General features: G+C 40.2%; 1 protein-coding gene across 4 annotated transcripts in view; it reads left to right on the top strand.

Annotated features, from left to right (window-relative positions):
- Positions 1 to 19,196, top strand: part of LOC144125532 (uncharacterized) — a 177,360-nt gene that overhangs the window by 149,087 nt on the left and 9,077 nt on the right. For 2 of the 4 annotated variants that reach the window (XM_077659015.1, XM_077659016.1), the window contains exons 55-73: positions 1,437 to 1,551; positions 4,453 to 4,643; positions 6,475 to 6,613; positions 7,520 to 7,724; positions 8,905 to 9,027; positions 9,106 to 9,292; positions 9,905 to 10,036; positions 10,149 to 10,232; positions 10,870 to 11,066; positions 11,144 to 11,220; positions 11,515 to 11,662; positions 12,325 to 12,666; positions 13,007 to 13,283; positions 13,988 to 14,071; positions 14,765 to 14,977; positions 15,109 to 15,263; positions 15,435 to 15,495; positions 16,475 to 16,768; positions 17,402 to 17,549. In XM_077659015.1, the coding sequence (XP_077515141.1) occupies positions 1,437 to 1,551; positions 4,453 to 4,643; positions 6,475 to 6,613; positions 7,520 to 7,724; positions 8,905 to 9,027; positions 9,106 to 9,292; positions 9,905 to 10,036; positions 10,149 to 10,232; positions 10,870 to 11,066; positions 11,144 to 11,220; positions 11,515 to 11,662; positions 12,325 to 12,666; positions 13,007 to 13,283; positions 13,988 to 14,071; positions 14,765 to 14,977; positions 15,109 to 15,263; positions 15,435 to 15,495; positions 16,475 to 16,768; positions 17,402 to 17,549 (3,172 nt within the window). The remainder of the gene's footprint in view (positions 1 to 1,436; positions 1,552 to 4,452; positions 4,644 to 6,474; positions 6,614 to 7,519; positions 7,725 to 8,904; positions 9,028 to 9,105; positions 9,293 to 9,904; positions 10,037 to 10,148; positions 10,233 to 10,869; positions 11,067 to 11,143; positions 11,221 to 11,514; positions 11,663 to 12,324; positions 12,667 to 13,006; positions 13,284 to 13,987; positions 14,072 to 14,764; positions 14,978 to 15,108; positions 15,264 to 15,434; positions 15,496 to 16,474; positions 16,769 to 17,401; positions 17,550 to 19,196) is intronic. The other 2 variants (XM_077659017.1, XR_013313388.1) reach the window with 2 other exon arrangements.

The raw sequence follows: 19,196 nt of genomic DNA on the forward strand, positions 1-19,196 counted from the left end.
GGCTTGTAAGCCCTCTGCAGTTAAGCTAAATAACTATGCTCAGTGGGCATTTTCAGTTGTGCTCAGGTGCAAGTCTTAAAGGATATGAGGGGGCAGTAAGTGATAAATTCCATATCAAAAAGCCATATTGGTGCACTATTCTTTTTTTTTGGCAAAGCAATTTCAAAAAATGAATGGTGCAAACAGCAGAAAGTGCCTTGATGAAGCTGACGAGTGCTGTCAACTAAACCACAGCCTTTGCCTTTATCCACTGCTCGCATGCGAGATTAGCTTCCAAAACGCTGCACTATAAGACAGCATATAGTTACAACTTCTTAGCACCCCCAAAATGCGTGCAGTGGACAGGATAGCTGTACACTGATAAAGAATTCCAGGTCAGCTGAATAGGCTCATTCATAATCCGACGTTCCCGGTGGACCGACTGGCGCGCATGTTGCATCAGTTGCGACGTTGGCTCACCGGACTATACATTGCCTGGTTTTTGTTGGTGTGATGTTGCTGTGCTGCACGTGTTACGTCGGACTATAAAAGAGACCTTACACTTAATCTGCTACCGGCATCAGATGAATAGTACAGTTCACATAGGTGCAAATATGGTAGAAGAAACAATCAATATTTGGAATTTCAGATATTGCATTCCTTACAATAATCACGGAATAAAACTATGTGATAGGGCGAGATAACCGGCTGTATGATACCAAGTACAGGGACGCCTGCTTACATTATGTGCTGGCACACTTCTTTCGAGCCAATGAGAATTATCCGGTTTGCTGATGTCCCTTCCCTCCAGCCAATGGGTGAATATTATGATCGATAACACATTTTTGAAGCGAAAGCTTCACTATGCTAGGTTTTCAAGATGGCAGCGTCAGTGCAGTCACGTGACAGGTGTCACGTGATGTCATGGCAGGTGTCACGTGGCAGGTCATGTGACCTACCGACGTTATCACAATCTGCCCACCATGGCAGGCGGCAACTGCCCATCGGGCATCAGGCATTTCATCGACGCTTTACGGACAATCCGTTCAGCAGTGTGTGAGACATTTGTGAACGTAGCCATGCAAAGGAAGCTTTCGCTTCTCACCAGGGCTAACCAAAGTTTAAACCACAGCTAATTTTTTTATAGTGAGACTTTGAGTACTATCGCATTAAAATCAATTATAGACAAGTATATATCTCCACATCAGCTTAGTCAAATACGCATTTAATGTATTGGCTGAAGGATACTAGACGAGAGTGCATAAAATTACAGCTGATCATTGATGCATTTCGTTCATCTACAAAGTTAAGAAAAAGTTCATAAAAATTTTGCTTATAGCCTTGCACACGATTTATTACAACATTTAAAAGTGTTACTTGCTCATGTACACGCATATTTTTTTGTGTGCTTGTCTGCTTCATAAGGAGGCTCAGTAAAGAAATGCCTATCTTCGCAGGGTGGGATACTACATCAAATCGATGTTGCCACTTGTATTCGCTCTCGCCTGGATTTTCCTGGTGGCGTTTTTCGTGCGTGAAAGGGTCCTCCCAAAAGAACTGCATTTGGAAGAAGTAAGTACATGGATACCTTCATACTAGGCCTTCAAGCCCGGAATATAGTGCAACTGCATTGCAACAAACTTGTACGATCACCACTTTCCACGATTCATTGGATACCGCAGCTTCGACTTCACCTCGCGTGCGTTCTTTCAATATTTAGGAGAGTTCTTCATGCACGTATCGTATTTCGTGACTGGTGAAGCTTTGCTCTGCACATTAAGTTCTTCAGTCGAACATCAATATAACGAACTGCGTGATTTAAAATTATGTTCCTTCTTTCACTCATATTCCAGCTGAAAAGTGAGTATTGTATTTTGCAAAATGCGTCTTTACTGTTTCGATTCAACAGTCCTTGCCTACCGCATGCAAGCATCTGGCACCTCCGAGATGAGCACAAGAAAATAAAAAGATCAGCTGAGACAGAGTTCTGTCATTGCCGTTACCAATTTTCAAATTGCATACAAACGTTCACCGTTGATGACGTCACCTGCCACGCTTCGCCCATGGCAGGCGCAAATACGCAGCATGCGTGACGCAGCCTTAACTTTTTTCGTTGCATTTTTTTGTTTAAAATGGTAGGTATGAAGTTAGTGAATATGTATCACCATGTACAATTCGCCCAAACTTGGTAAAAAATCAACAGAGCTAAGCTTTTATCTGAGCGCATTATTCAGCGAGAGGTGCTAAACTGTGCGCTGTTACCCAAGCCCATGTACGGTCAAGGCTGCCTTCTCTCGATGTCGCGTACGCTTCTCGCATTTATATGCAGCCTTCATCTGACGGCGATGCTCAGTCTAGAGTTGGCGTCGGTCGGCTCCCTGTTCAGTAGCAGGCAAGGCCACATCTTGTCTGCGACAATTCAGGACATTGAGCGTGGCGGTGGGCAAGAGCTTCTTCATCTTACTGCGAATCTGCCAAAGCAATGCAGCTACTGTGCGCTATGCCATCAAAACAGTTGCTGCACACTCCGCACCTGCTGTGCCTCGGCTCGAACGTTACACACGCTTGATTCATGTTGTTTTGCTTTAATGTTTTCTACACTTTCCCTGTTGCACAGCCCTCCAGGCGGTTACAGCACCCCCCCGGCTGGTTGCCCTCTGCGTGGTTACTGCGGTAGCCGCCCATGTAGCTGACCCACTCTGAAACCCCGCTCAGGGAGGGCTCCCAACAACAGCTCTCGCTGTAATTGAATTTCAGCATCAGTAGAGTTTCGGATTCACCAGCCAAACAATAGCTGTGATGTTGCACATTTGGTTGTGGTCATGTGGGGGCAAGAATTGCATTATGTAATGGATGTTTATTCACTTGCTGTTATTCCAGCTCTTCGGACAGGCTAGCATATGACTTAGAGCGAATTCAAATGACTAAGCAGCGATTATGTTGCCATTTCTGCTTGCCTTCTGACCTCAACCCTACTTGTGATGTCATAGGCATCGTTTGAATGCTAAAACCGAAACAATACTTGGCAGAAGTATTTCAATTAACAATTATTTACCATTCACACTTATAAACTAGTTATAAGGTTCCATGTGCTGATCCATGCTTGCTAATGTCTTGGGCATCTTTACAAAGAAAGCACACAAAAAGTTTAATGTCTTCTGCCCTTTAAAAATGAGGCTGGCGAGCGCGCACGGTGATTGATGCATGAGTAGAACGTGCTGCTGCTGAGCTATAATGTTAGGAAATCCCCACAGAGCACTCCCCCCACGTCCCTCCCAACCCCGAACTTTTTTTTTTCAAAATGAGGCTATATTAGATCTACCAAACAATCTTATCGCGAGCTGAATGATGATGTCTTTCATAGTTTAGCGATTGTAAGAGCGATAGGCACGCTTGCCCAGCTCCTTATCGCAAGCATGCCTGGCATGTTAGGGATTGGGCCTATAGACCTTTCCATCGGGCGGAGAGGATGTCGAAACGCCCCCGCTCTGGGCTGTTGCAAACTGGCTTCGCTACCGCTTCTACCGCGTTAATGCGGGGTGCATACAACATCCCAGCATGTAATGTGGTGACGCCCAGGGAGCCCATTTTGGAAAGGAATTTATATGTTGCGGCGATTTAATTTTGCTGCACAAACCACTACAGCAGAGTCGCAAATGAAATATATCATTTAATATCATGATGCATATAATGCCATCTAATGGAGACTGGGACTGTTAATTTGGCATGAGCCACATTACGGCTTTGCTCCAAACTGCATGCACTCTCAGGAATTATGTTCATAATATGCAAAATCCAAATGGTTTTCTTGATCACACTATGTATTTATCGCCGTGGTTTGTTCAGGATTTAGTCCAAAAACCCATGATAACCATAATGTTTTAGGGCATTTTAAACGTTAAAATATAGAGCACCAGCTAGAAATGAAATTCGCAATTTAATGAAGTTTCTGGTCGCACGTACAATTTTTTAATACCGTTGTTTGGCTATATAGATGACCATTAGTCGCAGCAGCGCGTGGCCACCCAATAGCGTGCAGCATCGCCGTTGCATGTAACCTCTGTAAACAACCTTCAAACCTCTGGCATAAAGCTGCACGCATGCACCATCACCAAGAATGCCAAGAACGCTTTGATGCACTTCATACATATATCACGGCCTGAAGTGCTAGTAACATACTTGCCTGAAATTCAAATGATTAGATCGCATAACAAGGATAGTGTTTTTCATACTGCGTAGAGCTCTGATGAGCCATCCGTAAAACTCCCGCTAGCGCTTTGCGGTTCTACACGATGGCAAATACAGCCACCTTCGTAAAAATTCGGTGTCCCGGCGATGAAGAAAAGCAAGACTCCATCACCTGGACACCTTTCTGAACATGCTCGAGTGGCTTGTGGCGTATGCGGTTAAATAAATATAGATTCTGCATTTCCTCATGAAGATTTATATTTTGTCTTTGCTGCCCTCTTTCAGATCATGCAGGTCATGGGTTTAAAGTCTTGGATTGACTGGAGTGCATGGTTCCTGACTGGCATCTCTATTTCCACTGGCATTGTTGTGTGCATGACTGTGATTTTGTGCTATGGAGGAATCTTGCCATACAGCAACCCAATGCTACTCTTCATTTTTTATGGCACCTTCGCACTCTCGGTGCTCATGTTTTGGTGAGTCCAAGCTTCTACTGTCTGCAGCAGATAAACTCATTCAGAAGTAAAAAAACAAATAAAAGCAAATCTTGCATGAGCGCAAATCCCAAGCCTTGCCCAGGCTTTGCAACCGCTAGATGACTCAGCAGTTCTTAAAGCACAGACAAGTTTATGAGCAATTCTCAATTTGTTTGATCAGGTGCAGGTATCACATCCACTATGCATTTCTTCACAGGAAGATGATCAGTGCGATTTTCCCGCAGAAGACTTTCCCAGGAGAAGGAAAGGGGGAGGGGGTCTATGTCTTCACTCCATGAAAGAAAGTAATGACGACTTAATACTTGCTTGCCTGTCACAGAACTTGTGATGTTAACAGCTTTGTGCTGCGAGCTTGAGTAACTCATTCAGTGTGCTGACACCATACCTTTTACAACTTGCATGGTGGTGGTGGTGGTGTTAATGTACAGGTGGGATTAGCCTTACAGTGGTCTGTCCACAATTTGTCCGCCTACTGATTTGAATGACTGTCTCTCTACCACTATTCCATACGCCACTGTCCTCTAAAGACTTAAAAATGCTTTTGACGCTGATCACCGTGTAGCATGTAAATATGTAGAGTGCACTTACATTGGACACAAACTAAGCCTCGAGCTGTTCTTTTTCAGTGGGTCATGTATCAGAGTAGACACATATGTTGATTTGACGTCAGTGATATATTACCTCTTCATAGATTGGTAGATCTAGACTGGTCAGTGCAAAATGTGTAAACTAGAAAGATCTACTGTGCAACAAATAGAGTTCATTTTCTAACATACTTCATATATGCACACTGAAAGATCGTTTATATCTTCAATTCTTCCGTTGTCGCTCAACAAAGAAATCGTGTACATCAATTACTGCTGCAAAACTTATCTTGATGAATGGTTCTCTTTCTCTTAAATACCATGTCTACTCGCTTAATTTTTGCACTTTATGCAAACATTTTTTCCATAGCACGTCCTAAAATCTCTACAAAGGTCATAATGCGCTGTGCGTAACTGTATACTGTTGCCTATATGTCAACCTCCAACTCGCACCCCTCGCTGCCAATGCAGTGCTAATAGTCGGAGGCTAGTGGGGTTACAAGGTGACAACATGGCACCCTCGCATGCGGCCCAGCGGACTAGCTAGCAGCAAACCGAACAGCAAACAGTCGCAAATCTTCAACCACCGTGTGTTTGACTGCATCTTTATTTTTCTTTCTTTTTCTTGCCTATTCTAATATATGTTCGTCCGGGAAAACAATCTTAAGCGTGAGCAAGCTGGGTAAACAGCATGCAAATCGTTCCCTCCCCACTCGCACCTTTCGTAGCTGCACGCGGCGACACGGCCGTGCCAATCTTCTCAAGCCTGCCTTGCGCGCACCCGCGTGCATGCTGGTGGTCTGACGTAGCAGGGAGCGTAAAATACGAAAGTAAAAGTTTTTTTTTATATATAAACCGGATAACAAATTAGGGTGCACAAATTACGCGAGTAAATACAGTAACAGTTCAGGCTGTTATTGTTTCTTTATCTTTTAAATTATAGCGTGACTGTTATTCACTGATCACAGTGCTCTGTTTCCAATTTCTTGGTTTGTCATGCATTTTGCCTCATGAATCCAAGTTTCAGGCACCAGCTTTTGCTGCTCCCTGTGCCACCCTGCCTCCATCCTGTTTTTTTTTTATTCTGAAATGGATTTTGAATTGCTTGCTATCGTTAGTCATCCTGCTTTCTGTTTCGTTAAAAGCGATGTCATAAATGCTGCTTGCATGCGCATGTCCTGTTCAGTCATGTTGTGCTAACAATCGTTCCTTGCTTTTTCCCTCAGCTACATGATCAGCATATTCTTCCAATCAGCTACTGTGGCTTCATTGACTGGTATAGTGGGATTCCTGATCAGTTTCCTGCCATTCGTAATAGCTGTGTCGATGGAAGCAACATTTTCACTCGGGCAGAAGCTTCTTCTTGTAAGTACAGCAACAGACAAAAACCTCCGCACAGCACATTTACTCAAGGTTTCTCATTTAGTTGACCAAGCTATTAAAAAAAGTTTTTGGGAAGAAACCAAATCCAGCCCCATCTGACATTAAAAGCAGGCATTTAATTAGAAAGATCCAGCAAGAAAAAAGAAAGAAACGAAAGAGTCAATATCTGAATCTGACAATGGCGTATTTGTACAAGCATAAATTTAACAAAGTGCAGCTGACCTTGCATATTAGGCAAGAATAATGTCTGTTTTCTGATGAATCAAATAATTTGCTAATCTAAACAGCATGTCACTGAATGCATAGGAAATTTTTAACCACCAAGTGTTAAACACCAACATAACAAGCAATGAAAGAATTTTTGGAATGACAACTTTATTGTGAAAGTTTCTCTCAAACTCTAATGAGAGCACTGAAAATTAATTACATGTGTGAAATAAGCAGCTGTTTTTAAAACCATGTGTTTTCCACCCTTACTAGCCATTGCACAGTGACATGGCACTTTGTGTATGCATCCAGGAATTCTCTGCTCTGTGCCACTTCTAGCGCAGTGCAACTTTATAATTGATAATTTTTTAATGAATCCAGTTATTCAAAAGCTAGTTGATGTTAGTTAATTAGTTTTCTTATTAAAAAAAATATCCCAACCTGTGCTAGCAAACTGTTAACGACACCTTCTTCAGTCTCATTCCTTTAAAATTTGTATAAAATTTGGTTACGCTTTCTTCAGCACTGTGTACACAAAGAAATTGTGAAAATAAGAGAAAAATTATGGATGAAACATCACCGATAAGCTATGTTTTTGTGGCTCACAACTAACTATTCAATTGACCTTTGGTCTAGGAACTGATGAATTTTCTGGGGTGACAAATTGTTGTACATTTTCAGTGCCTCTCGATGTCAACATCCTTCAGCTATGGCTGCCTGTACGTAAGCAGATTTGAGGAACAGGGGCTTGGTGTGCAGTGGGAATATTTGTGGCAAAGCCCCATACCAGGAGACACCATGAATATAGGCTACTGCATCATCATGATGGCCGCTGACAGTTTGTTGTACCTCATTGTGGGGCTCGTAGCGTCAAATTTCCTTTTGGGTAAGTTAACTGTGCGAACCATGAATGAACTGTGCCCAGCGAAATTTTAAAAATAGAACAAGTGATTTTTCACAGTTATGCCAGCTGAAAAGAAAATGTTCAAACCTGCAAGTAAACTTTATACTACAGAGCTAATGAAGAGAAAGTACAATGGCAGTCAATAAGTGGTTAGAGTAGAAATGAATTTTGAGAAGCAGTGTGAAATAGCAAAACAATGAGTAGTGAGTGAAGGCGTAACTACATCCGTAGCCCTCGTTTTGTGCTTGACCTTTGTGACTACTATTACTACATAAGCATTTGGACTTTGCCCAAAGGATTATTTACAGATAAGGAGGAGGGGAGAACTGTGAGATTAGATTGCTCAATCAAGTGATGCAAAATATTTTCACAATTAAAGAGGAGTGAAAAAGGGACTATTAACAGATTTTTAAGGCTGTCAACTCAAACACTGCAGGTGGTCATTATATACATGTACCATGGAGAAAAGAAAATTCCAAGGGTCAAGCAAACTTTAATGAGTTCTATCATTTGTAAAAAACTTGGCCACAGAAAATTTAAGCACTGTATCAGCATGCATTTTCAAACAATCACCCCATATCTGTAAAAAGTTTGTTCAGTGCTTATTTCTAAGCAGCAGTGGATATAACTTAATACATGAATGGGCTTTTCTTATGTTATGACTATTCACAAACAAGATTTTTTTGCGAGACCCCTTTGCAACACAGGCCACTCTTGCAAGCTTTTAGGTCACTGAAGCAGATACCCAAACAAGAGGCCATGAAAAGAATGCTCATATGGTGGTTGAGGGCTTCTTGTATAAATCAGCTCTCAGCCATATTGCTTTTACCCTTTTGTGGTCTTACAAGGAAATTAATGCGAGAAAGTGAATACTTTTACCTGGGCTAGATGCCCCACAAAAAAACATCACAGTAGTTACATGCGAGAGCAGAACATTAATATTTTAATTGCTTCATTGATTTTTCATAGTTTAGATACATTATGTGCAAGTGCATGAATTGTACAGATGCAACTGCTGTTAAGAGCACAAGCAATGCCAACATCAGCAACTCTTTAAATTCTTGATGCTTTTTGGTTAAACAGCGTTCTGAGGTCAAGGAACAAGAAACTGTTTTCCCACCTTCAGCAACCAGCCATAACACCACACCACTACTCATTTCAGGTGAAAATGCTTCAGTCTTTCAAAGGAAGCTCCTGGCCCGCTTCTCTTCTAAGAAGAATGCCTCAAAACAGTACCGTCTGCCAGACTCAGTGAACAGCAGCATAAAACCACAGCTACTGAAAGGTACAAAACTGAACAAAAGCTACAACCTCTTCAAGAGACATTGCTTTAACTGCAATTATTATCATCAAATCCTCACAGCTCCTTGCATCATGAATGACAAAGTGCAAATGGCTTCGACTGGAATATCCGTGCAAGACCTGTGCGTTGCTTACAACAGTGGGAAAGCAACAGAACGCATAGCTGTCTCTCATCTGTCCCTCCACTTTGAAGAGGGCCACATCAACACACTACTTGGCCAAAATGGTGCTGGAAAGACTAGCACTATGTGAGTGACATCTAATTGCACTATGTTAATCCTTTTCAGACACTATATACAGAGCAAGTGAAAGGTTTTTCTGGGAGTGTGCTACAACTAGCAGCGATTTCTTTCTTTCAGGTGAATTTAGCAGCTCTCCATATCACAACTTCGGCAATTATTTTTCATGTTCACTAGTGAACACAGCAAACAGCATTTCTCAAGACAGTGATGTCCTCGTGTAGACGCTTTGTCACCATGATAATACCATTTTTTTTCTGTATTTCTACCATCATTTCATCTTTGAAAAAAAAAAAGGTGTGATTGTCTGATTGCTTGAGTACTCACAACAAATTGTGGTGTTTTGATGCCACAGTATCCAACCATTGTAATACATTGTATGAAATTTTGTACACTCAAAACAATACCTGCTGGTACAACCGAAACCTAACTGATTGGCTTTATTGAGGTCTATGTAGACTATGCACAAAAAAAGAAAAAAACCGGAGTGAAATGGCAAATGGCACTTGAAAGGGTTCAAGCTACACTGTTGTCAGAAGTGGCACAAATGAGTTTTTTAGCAGAACGTACAAGTTTGATACCACTCATATCTTTCCTTTTTAACAATGTGTATATGTGCAGAAAGGTACTGACTGGGCAGCAATCAGCAACATCTGGAGATGTATATGTGTATGGAAAGAATATCAACGGTGAGGCCAAGGAAATACGAAAATACTTGGGCTATTGTCCTCAGTACAACACACTGTATGGAAAGTAAGTATGCTATCCTGTTCCCTCCTTATTTAATACAGCGCATAAGATGCCTGTCTGGCACCACTGTAAGATTTATGTAATGACAATGAATAATCGTTCTGCTTTCTTCCAGGCTTACCGTAAAGGAGCACCTGACATTTTTTGGCAATCTCAAAGCATTGATGTCACCAGAAGAAGTGGAAAAAGATGTCCAACGGTAGAATTTTAGTTGCCTATATATAAGTGCCCTTCTATCGACTTCGCAGTCATACAGCTTAATGAAAAAGATGACATAAAGGTCAAAAATGAACTCATTCAGTCATCGCATGGCTTAAAAGTTCAAGAAATTTGACAGAGATTTGTTTCAGCAAAATGAAGGAATATGCAAAAAGAAGAAAGCGTCAGACATCACTGGAATAAAAGCAAGAGAGAAACGCATTTGAAAGAAATGAAAAGGGATGCACACAAGTGGGTACACAAAGTGACACATGCATACCAACTAGAAACAAAATGTTCGCTATCCATAAAAGCCTGATATATATTTTTAGGCGTGCAAAACATATACAAAAGAAAGCAACACAGAGAAAACAAGGAAAATAATGTTAGGTTTTCACAAGTCCTGTCAGAGTGATTGTCCTGTGCACCTGTCTACATAACTTATTTTTGCCTTGTTGTCCACACTATTATTCACTTCCTTCAAACATATGCTGTCTAAAAGGCAGCAAAAAAGGGGAAACTGAATTTTCATGTTTTACTTTTGAAGTGCATCTCTAAATGAGAAAGGTGAACCAGCTTTGCCTTTTGTTCGCCTTCCACCACATGAGTAAACTGTTTTCACAATTGCTTTTGTGCAGACTTCTACATCAGATGGGTCTGAAACACATGGAGCACCAACAGGCGTGCCGTCTTTCTGGAGGCCTTCAGCGAAGGCTCTGTGTTGCCTTCTCATTCGTTGGTGGCTCAAAACTTGTCATTCTGGATGAGCCGACAAGCAGTGTAGACCCAATGGCACGCAGGAACATATGGGACCTGATACTGAAGCACAAGCATGGTAAGTTCAGCTTATGAGTGCAGATAGCAGCATTCTGTGAAACTCACAAAACCTACTACCTTTTATCCTTATTGAAGATCGCACGATTCTGCTCACGACCCACCACATGGATGAAGCTGATGTGCTCAGTGACAAAGTTGCAATCATACACAAGGTATGCGAATGGATACAGCTGGCATGTATGCGAATGGATACAGCTGGCATGTAATACATTCAACTCTCGATAATTTGAACTCGAACGGGAGTGAAAATTTGAATAAATTATGTGTAGCTTGAATTAACAGGAGCTTTTATAATATATTTGGCGTTCACAGGACCAAAGCATTTGTTTGAACAGTAAACGGAACTATTTGAATGAGTTCAAATAAATGAGAGTTCACTGTATACATGCTATGCATTTGTGTGTCTCATCACTGGGAAGTGGAATCATACAATGTTTTTCTTTCAGGGCAAGCTTTTATGCGAAGGCTCTCCTCTGCTACTAAAGAGCAAGTTTGGCTTTGGATATCAGCTGTCATTAACAAGGTCCTGCTCAGAGCCTAACAGGGACAGTGATTCAGGACATTCTTCCAACGTGTCAAGGACAAGTATTGATGGTATATACGCTGAGATTTTTAATGCGCATAATGGTTTGCAGAATTTTCTTACGTTTACCGCTTTAAGTATAACATCTCATTACAAACAGCTGCTATATCCTCTGGAGACCGGGCAATGTAAAATTTGTCCAATATATTGGACACTGATATTGCTGAGGTAGCAGCCATGAAAGGACATTTAGTGTCATAAAAAGGTCTTTCACGGCTACTTTTAGAAACTGTGCTCCTATCTAGTGAGTACAGTGAAAATCGTTCAGGCTCTCTCCTCTTCAGAAGCTCTCAAAAGTTAATATGGTTTACGATGGCAGTCAAAAGTACCAAGTAGATGCATGTGAATGGCAACAAGCGGTAAGTCAGTTTTAGGCACTTATTAACTCTCATAACAGTGTAATAAACACACATTAGCATATAAATGAGCGACAAAAGCTGTAATTTTTCTGCATGTTTTGGAGATTTTACCATTTTTTTTCATGCTGGAGATCCAATATGGAGAAAATTACAATACTTCGAAAGATATTTTAATCATTACTTGAAACCTGAATGATCATACCTTCAACATTTGAAAAAAAAAAAAAAAACGGCACAATTTACAGCCCAAGTCTCGGGAGGATATGCAACTGCGTTACATAAGAAAGTTAAATTGCCGAGCTTTATTTTTACAGATGATTCTTCTGATATTGAAGGAATTCTTCAAGTCATCAGAAGCGTCATCCCACCTGCTCAAGTAATAGAAAACAACGGCGAGGTGGTAGTCAGCCTCCCTCAAAGAGACCCTGAGAAGAACGTGCTCTACCCCTTCTCTCAGCTCCTCACACTCCTCGAAGAACGCATGCTGGAGTTTGGCTTTGGGAACTACGGCCTCTCGAGCACAACGCTCGAAGAAGTGTTCCTTTCCCTGTGCGCCTTGTGCGATAATGGCTGTAAACCAATACAGCCAGGCCAAGGGCAGCACGCTGCAACCAAACTTGGGACCACTGAAAAGAACATTAAGCGATATCACACAGGTCTGTATCAAATGCAGCATGACATAACATTCTTTCTGCACTTGTATACTGCCGCAATCTGCCCATTAAATGACAGTGGTAGTAATGATGCACTAGAAGAGTGAAAAAATCCAATTTTGGCACATGCACATATTTAAAGGCTTCATTCACAATTAAATTACAGCTTGTAATATGCAAACAACGAGCCTGCTGTTTTATAGTGCAAAGCTATGCCATTTTTATCATTTGCTTATAAAAAATCACATTTGTAATGAAATAGTATATGCAACAGTATGATATGCAGAAACTTTCTTCGTGCAAAAACTCCTCATTTCTACAGTTCACTATTTTGTTTTTTCAGGTGTCACTCTAGAAAGCCCCAACTTCAAGCATTCCTTGGGAGCAAAGAATGTTCTAACAGGACGCAAATTAAAAGCAAGCCAGTTCAAAGCACTCATCTTGAAACGCTTTTACCACACAGTAAATAACTGGAAGGCAATATTCTTCAGCATTGTACTTCCGTGCACTTTCATTGCTGTAGCCATGGGATTCACCATAATTGCCCCAGGAACTGTACCAGAGCCATCCCTGAAGCTTACAACACAGCTCTATGGGCCTGGAGCGGTTGGTTTCATCAGGTAAAATATAGATCCTTAAGCTGCTTCGATAGATTAGTATTCAAGCTTATTGCATTGAACATGCCTTCACACAAGCTCATAATTACATATTTCATACTTATTTGCTCAATTTTATGTGCACATATTGAAAGCTAAAGCTGTGGTAATGAGGCCAGTCGTAAGCTGCTAAAAAGTATTGAAAACATTAACTGGTAAAAAAATTCTTCAAGTCAGCTCAACCAGTTCTGAAAACAAATATGAACTAGATTTTCAAGCAAATGAACCAAAAACCACTCGTGGCAAGTTAGATTTTTTCTTCTACTTCAGTTTTTCTACCTGTAAAAAGGTATCAGAAATAATTTACTCATTACACTGTTTATTAGGTGTAATCAATTTAACAAGCCCACGTCGCCCAGTGACTACCTGTCAAAAGCAATTACACACTTCCAAATTGCTCTTATACACCCACGAGGCATCCTTTCGTGCAATTCAGCTTCAAACAGCAATGTTCCCAATTTAGATCCAACACTTTCTTAGACTCAACAATGTAACTATGACATTGTAACTATGACAAAACATTGCAATGTAACTATGACAAACATTGCAAAATGTACATGGATAAATTGGCTCAGTTATTAACATTTTTATAATCTTGATAAATTCAACATCTTCAAGCATGAAGTGTTACAGAGATATGCATTACTCTTATATTAATCTGCTTTCAGTGAAACACCACCAACAGACGCGTCAATGAAGCTATTATCTTTTCCTGGAGTAGGGCCATCCTGTCTAAAAGACAATGCAAAAGAGTAAGTTGGTTTTGTGTTTCTGCATGATATTATTTTTGATTAAGTAAGAGAGTGCATGCGTTGAGCGTTTTCACTTTCAGGACAAGCAATGGCAGAAGAATATGTGCAGTTTTGCACTAATCACATGAAGCGTAGCAGGGCTTCAAGTACTTCAAAGCACATTTAGGCCATTTAGGCTCATACACGACATACCTTTACTTTTCAATGCCCAAAAGTTTTAAGCGACCCAAATTTCATAACCACTGCTATGGATAGTCATAATTCTCCATAATAATAGTATGCAACTATTGTAATAGGAAGGGTATTGGAGCTTTCCATCCACTGGAGGCCAACTGCAGTGAAGCGGCTCCAAGGCTGTGGCATTCTGCTACACAGCATGAGGCCTTGGGTTCGAATCTGGCTGCAATGGCCGCATTTCAATGCAGCCAAAGTGCAAAAACGTCTACGTACTGCCATTTCAGTGCACCTTGAACTGCCCCAGATGACAAAATTAACATGGCATGAAAAAAATTTATCAGTTGTGTGCATCGATGAATCGAAACTTTGTATTGAGATCTATATATACTCTGGTCTTCCTTTTTCATGTTACCCGCTTCAGCATATATCAGTGCTGCAGTCTGTACTCGGTTGTAAATAAATAATTATCCAATGTTAGCACACAAAGTAAGAACTGCTTCTTCTCAAATTCTGTAGATCTCACTGTGCAAGCATTACTGGCATGGCAAAGAACATCATGGAGATACCAAGAGGAGCACTGCATTACACTTGCGACACTTCAGAAGTAGAGGAAGATTGGGAAGATGTTCCTAGTGTCATGACAGAAACTACTGACATAGTGTACAATGCTACTGGACTCAACATACCAAACTATCTCCTAACGTCATTTCCTGCTTTCATAGAACGGAGGTAAGGTTTCCTATCAACTTACAGAAGTCTTATATATAAACAAGGTTTCAAATAAATGTTATACAGTTTGCACTAGAACTCTTTCATTGTCATTGCTTTTTCAAGCTTTAGTGAACTAAATGCTGTTTCAGATATGGAGGCTGGACTTTTGAGAAGAAGGATGTAAAAGTATGGTACGACAACACAGGCTTCCATTCAATGCCTGCATACCAAAATGCACTCAGCAATGCTATCCTGAGATCTGCAATCGGCCGCTCCACGTCTCCACTCAATGCATCCAACGTGGGTAAGTCACTCACTTCTAATGCCATTCACTTAATTTGTATATCACTAAATCCTAGAAAAGCATGAAAGCAAAGCGGCAGGCTTTATGCAACAGAACTGCATGCCTTTTACATTAGAACATTGGTGGTTTGCATTATGGCACTAACTTCACTCTCAATTTTTCTGATTGAAGGGATCACGGTGTACAACCACCCTCTTCACTTGTCTTCTGAACAGCTTGGGAAACAGACAATGTAAGTGAATGCTTTTCACTGCAGGCCATGGGCATGTCATTCTGCAGCTAACCTGCATGACTGGCTGGGAAAAGTACAACCTAACAGTGGGCTTGGAATTGTTCAATCCTAGAACCTCACTTCTGTGCAGTAAAGACATGCATGAAATTATACTTTTCATTGAAGCCTAGTGACCAACAATAAAAAGTTTTATGGGAATCTCTTGGCTGAACAATTTCAGTATCAGATTTTCCATATGTTTAAACACGTGCCACATATTGAAGGGATCCTTTAATAATAGTAAAACCTTTAAAGGTACACAATAGCACAACACTTATTCATGGTCATAGAAATGTTTTTCTTGACTTTAAAATGGCTTCCCTAAAATGAATTCCCCAGAATAGACATACTAGCCAACGTGCTGAACATGAAGCGAAGTACTACAATGACATTGCTGCACTCTGTGCAGCAAGTTCTCTAAGTGCCTTTGCCTGACAAAGTGCCTAAAAAATCTTGATAACAGAGTACCCTTTGTATCAATTAGTTCTCTGCATTTTGTTCAGTCCGTCGTTCACATTATTGTATTGACATAAAAAATCAATATAATATCAACCGGAAGTCAGTGCCGCATCAGACACCAAGATCAAATATCAGCCAGCCCAAACATATGCTTCACTATGCCATACATGCCTGTATGTTATAATCATTTCAAATTTTGCCTTTTTGCCCACCAAATATAAACAATGATTAAAGAAAGGAGGCAAACTTCACCTCCACAGAAAAATTGGTATTTCCTTTCACCGAGCTTTAATTTTCGTACTCAGTGAAGTAACGTTTATTATTATTTCAGATGTAAATTGCACAGTGCTGAACTTGTATCTATTGTACAGTAATAAACCTAAATAGCAGATATTTTTATTCTTGCATACCACTCCTTCAAATTAAGGGAAAAATTTGCAAGTGAACATAAAGCTCTAATTTTATGTATCTCTTGTTGCAGACTTGGCCACGTAGCTGAACTGGGCATTGCCATGGTAGTGCTCATGGGCTTGGCATTCATCCCATCGCGTGTCATTGTGTACGTCGTGAATGAACGCATACGCGATGAAAAACAAGTCCAAAGTATCTCTGGAGTGGGAACTCTTCTGTACTGGACTACCACATTCATCTGGGACATGAGCATTGTGCTTGCAACAGTTGCCCTTTCTGCTGTCATCATCATCGCTTTTGGTCTCCCGGTCTATGTCAGCAAGCTCAACTTCCCTGCGGTACTCGTGCTCATGGTTCTCTTTGGGTAAGCATGAGTGAGCTCAGCATGTCATGGATATTACGCCCTACAGAAATGAAACAATGCTGCCACCAGGAGAAAACAAGACATTAAGTGATAAATTGATAATCAAATTTTCCTCCTATTCATGACAATCTGCCTTCCAGAGCATAAATTTCAAGTTTATTTAGTTATCTGCTTTGGGCTACACTCATTATAAAGAATATCAAATCATGACTAGAACGTAGTCGATAGGTGCATAAATTTCAAGTTAATTTAGGTTTTCATATTAGAATAAAACTGGTGTAGAAAATTAAATAATTAGAGTGATATCATGAATGAGAAGCTCAGAAATGCATAAGTAATCATATATATTATAATATATTAGAGGATATACTAGGACATGGTACAGGTTAGCTTTATATTGCTACATTCATTCATAATTCAGACATGACAATTTGTTGCGTAAACATTGATAAAGGTTTTGATTAACAAGTACGTTTTCTCTTCATACTGAAAGAAGCTAAAAGAGAAGTTTACGAAGACCATGTCACAATGTTGGTTAACTTGCCTAAGTTCTCCACTATAGTAGCTCAGCCATGAAGTACCAAACCTGATTTCCACCTGCACTAACTGCTGTCCTTCATTGTTCTGTTCAAGATGGGGTACCACACCACTGATGTACTGCCTCTCACGGCTGTTCAAAGAAGCAAGCATCTCCTTTGTGGTGCTGTACTGTGTCAACTTGTTCATTGGACTCAACATAGCAATCGTCATGCTTGTGCTGAACATGATTCAGATAAACTCTGTAAGTCCTGTTATGGATAAGTTAACACTAAATTTTTATAGCCAAATAAAATGGGGAGAATGAGAAGAGTAAAACAGCAGAGTTTTTGGCAGCGGATTGTAGCTGTCCGGAATAGCAGCATATTTCTTCATTCCATTAAAAAGCTACACAGGCTCAGAAACATGGAAAATCAATATTTACACAATATTTATATACCATGAATTTTGTGCCATTGTTGAATGTGTGCTGCCGATCATTGTCTGAAAACATAGCAGGCGGGAAAAATACAAACTAAATTATTAGGCTCTACACATAGATATGCACAAAACGCATGTGCGAATTGTACGGTAACGTGAGCCCCTGTGCAATGGCTCTTGCATAAAAATTTGTGGAGCTAAGCCAACCAGCTTAGCGCATTAATCAGCAAAAACTGTTATAGCTTTGGTTTAGCCATTTCGCCCAGCATTTGGCCGTGGAATCTGAACTATCGCCATTAAGAGAAAGCCTAGCCATGCTAATGCGAATCAAAGAAATCTGATCTGGCCACTCATCACCTTCCACCCTCTCTCTCTTCTCTCTCATACTTTCTTCTCCCTCCTCTTCCCTAAACATTTAAAGGGGGACTTTCCCTCCCTCTACTTTTTCATGCTTAGCAAGTGGGGCCATTGAATTTAATGAAGTTAAATTAAATTAATTCACTAAGAAATCAAGGTCTTAAGGCTGATGCTGTAGAATCTACAGCTGAATACAAGGTTATATGCAAAAATCAAAGCTATAACAGCTTTCACTGTAAAAACAATAAACATTCTAAACAGAATTTTCCCATTCCACACATGACCCAGCATTATATGCTGCTATTTGACTTGTTCCACTGTGGCAATATATTTTCTCAACTGACATTACTATTTTAACTCATTATTGTACTTACCAATTTGGTTAACATTACTGTAAGAAAAGGCATTACCGCAAACTGGAAAGCTAACTTGTGGTCATTATTTATTTGTATCCTCCACTGTTCCGTTAGCCTTTCCTAAAATTTATTTTAAAGCACTTCTTGTTAAAGCATATACATGGTGAACCTAACACTGCATAAACTTTTTATAATACTGAACAATTATGTGATGCATCTACATCGCTAATTCTGAAGCTTCAGCTTAAAGTACTGCCAAATTTGAGAGTGATATTTACTTATCAGTTTCAACTAGTGCCTTTACTTGAAATCATGCCCATATATCAAAACGTTGACCATTGGATCTCACGAAGAAGAATATTCATAACTTTAGTATCAAAACAATTATTCAAATTAGATTGAATATTTATTCCATGAAGAGTTCTGTTTCTGCACGAAAACTTATATCTTCCTTTGTGTTTATACATGCTTAGTAACCACCTGAAAATTATGATTACGATATTAATACAAGTTTGAACACTGGTTTATTTCCAAATCACAGACCCTCAAAATGGGCAGGTGTAGTATTGTGGACTGAAGCATAGGGACATTCACATCTATTTTTTTTCCTGAAATATATGGTCACCAAAAGACTTTGTGCAGGAAGTTATACAACCAGTGACAGCCTAAATTTGTCTCGGTACATGTCTGACCTTACAACTCTCTAGACAGAAAGAACTGAAATCCTTGGGATTAAAATTTTGCGTTAGCACATTTAC

Source organism: Amblyomma americanum, chromosome 3 (genome assembly GCF_052857255.1).
Source record: "Amblyomma americanum isolate KBUSLIRL-KWMA chromosome 3, ASM5285725v1, whole genome shotgun sequence".
In the NCBI taxonomy this organism is placed as follows: Eukaryota; Metazoa; Arthropoda; class Arachnida; order Ixodida; family Ixodidae; genus Amblyomma; species Amblyomma americanum.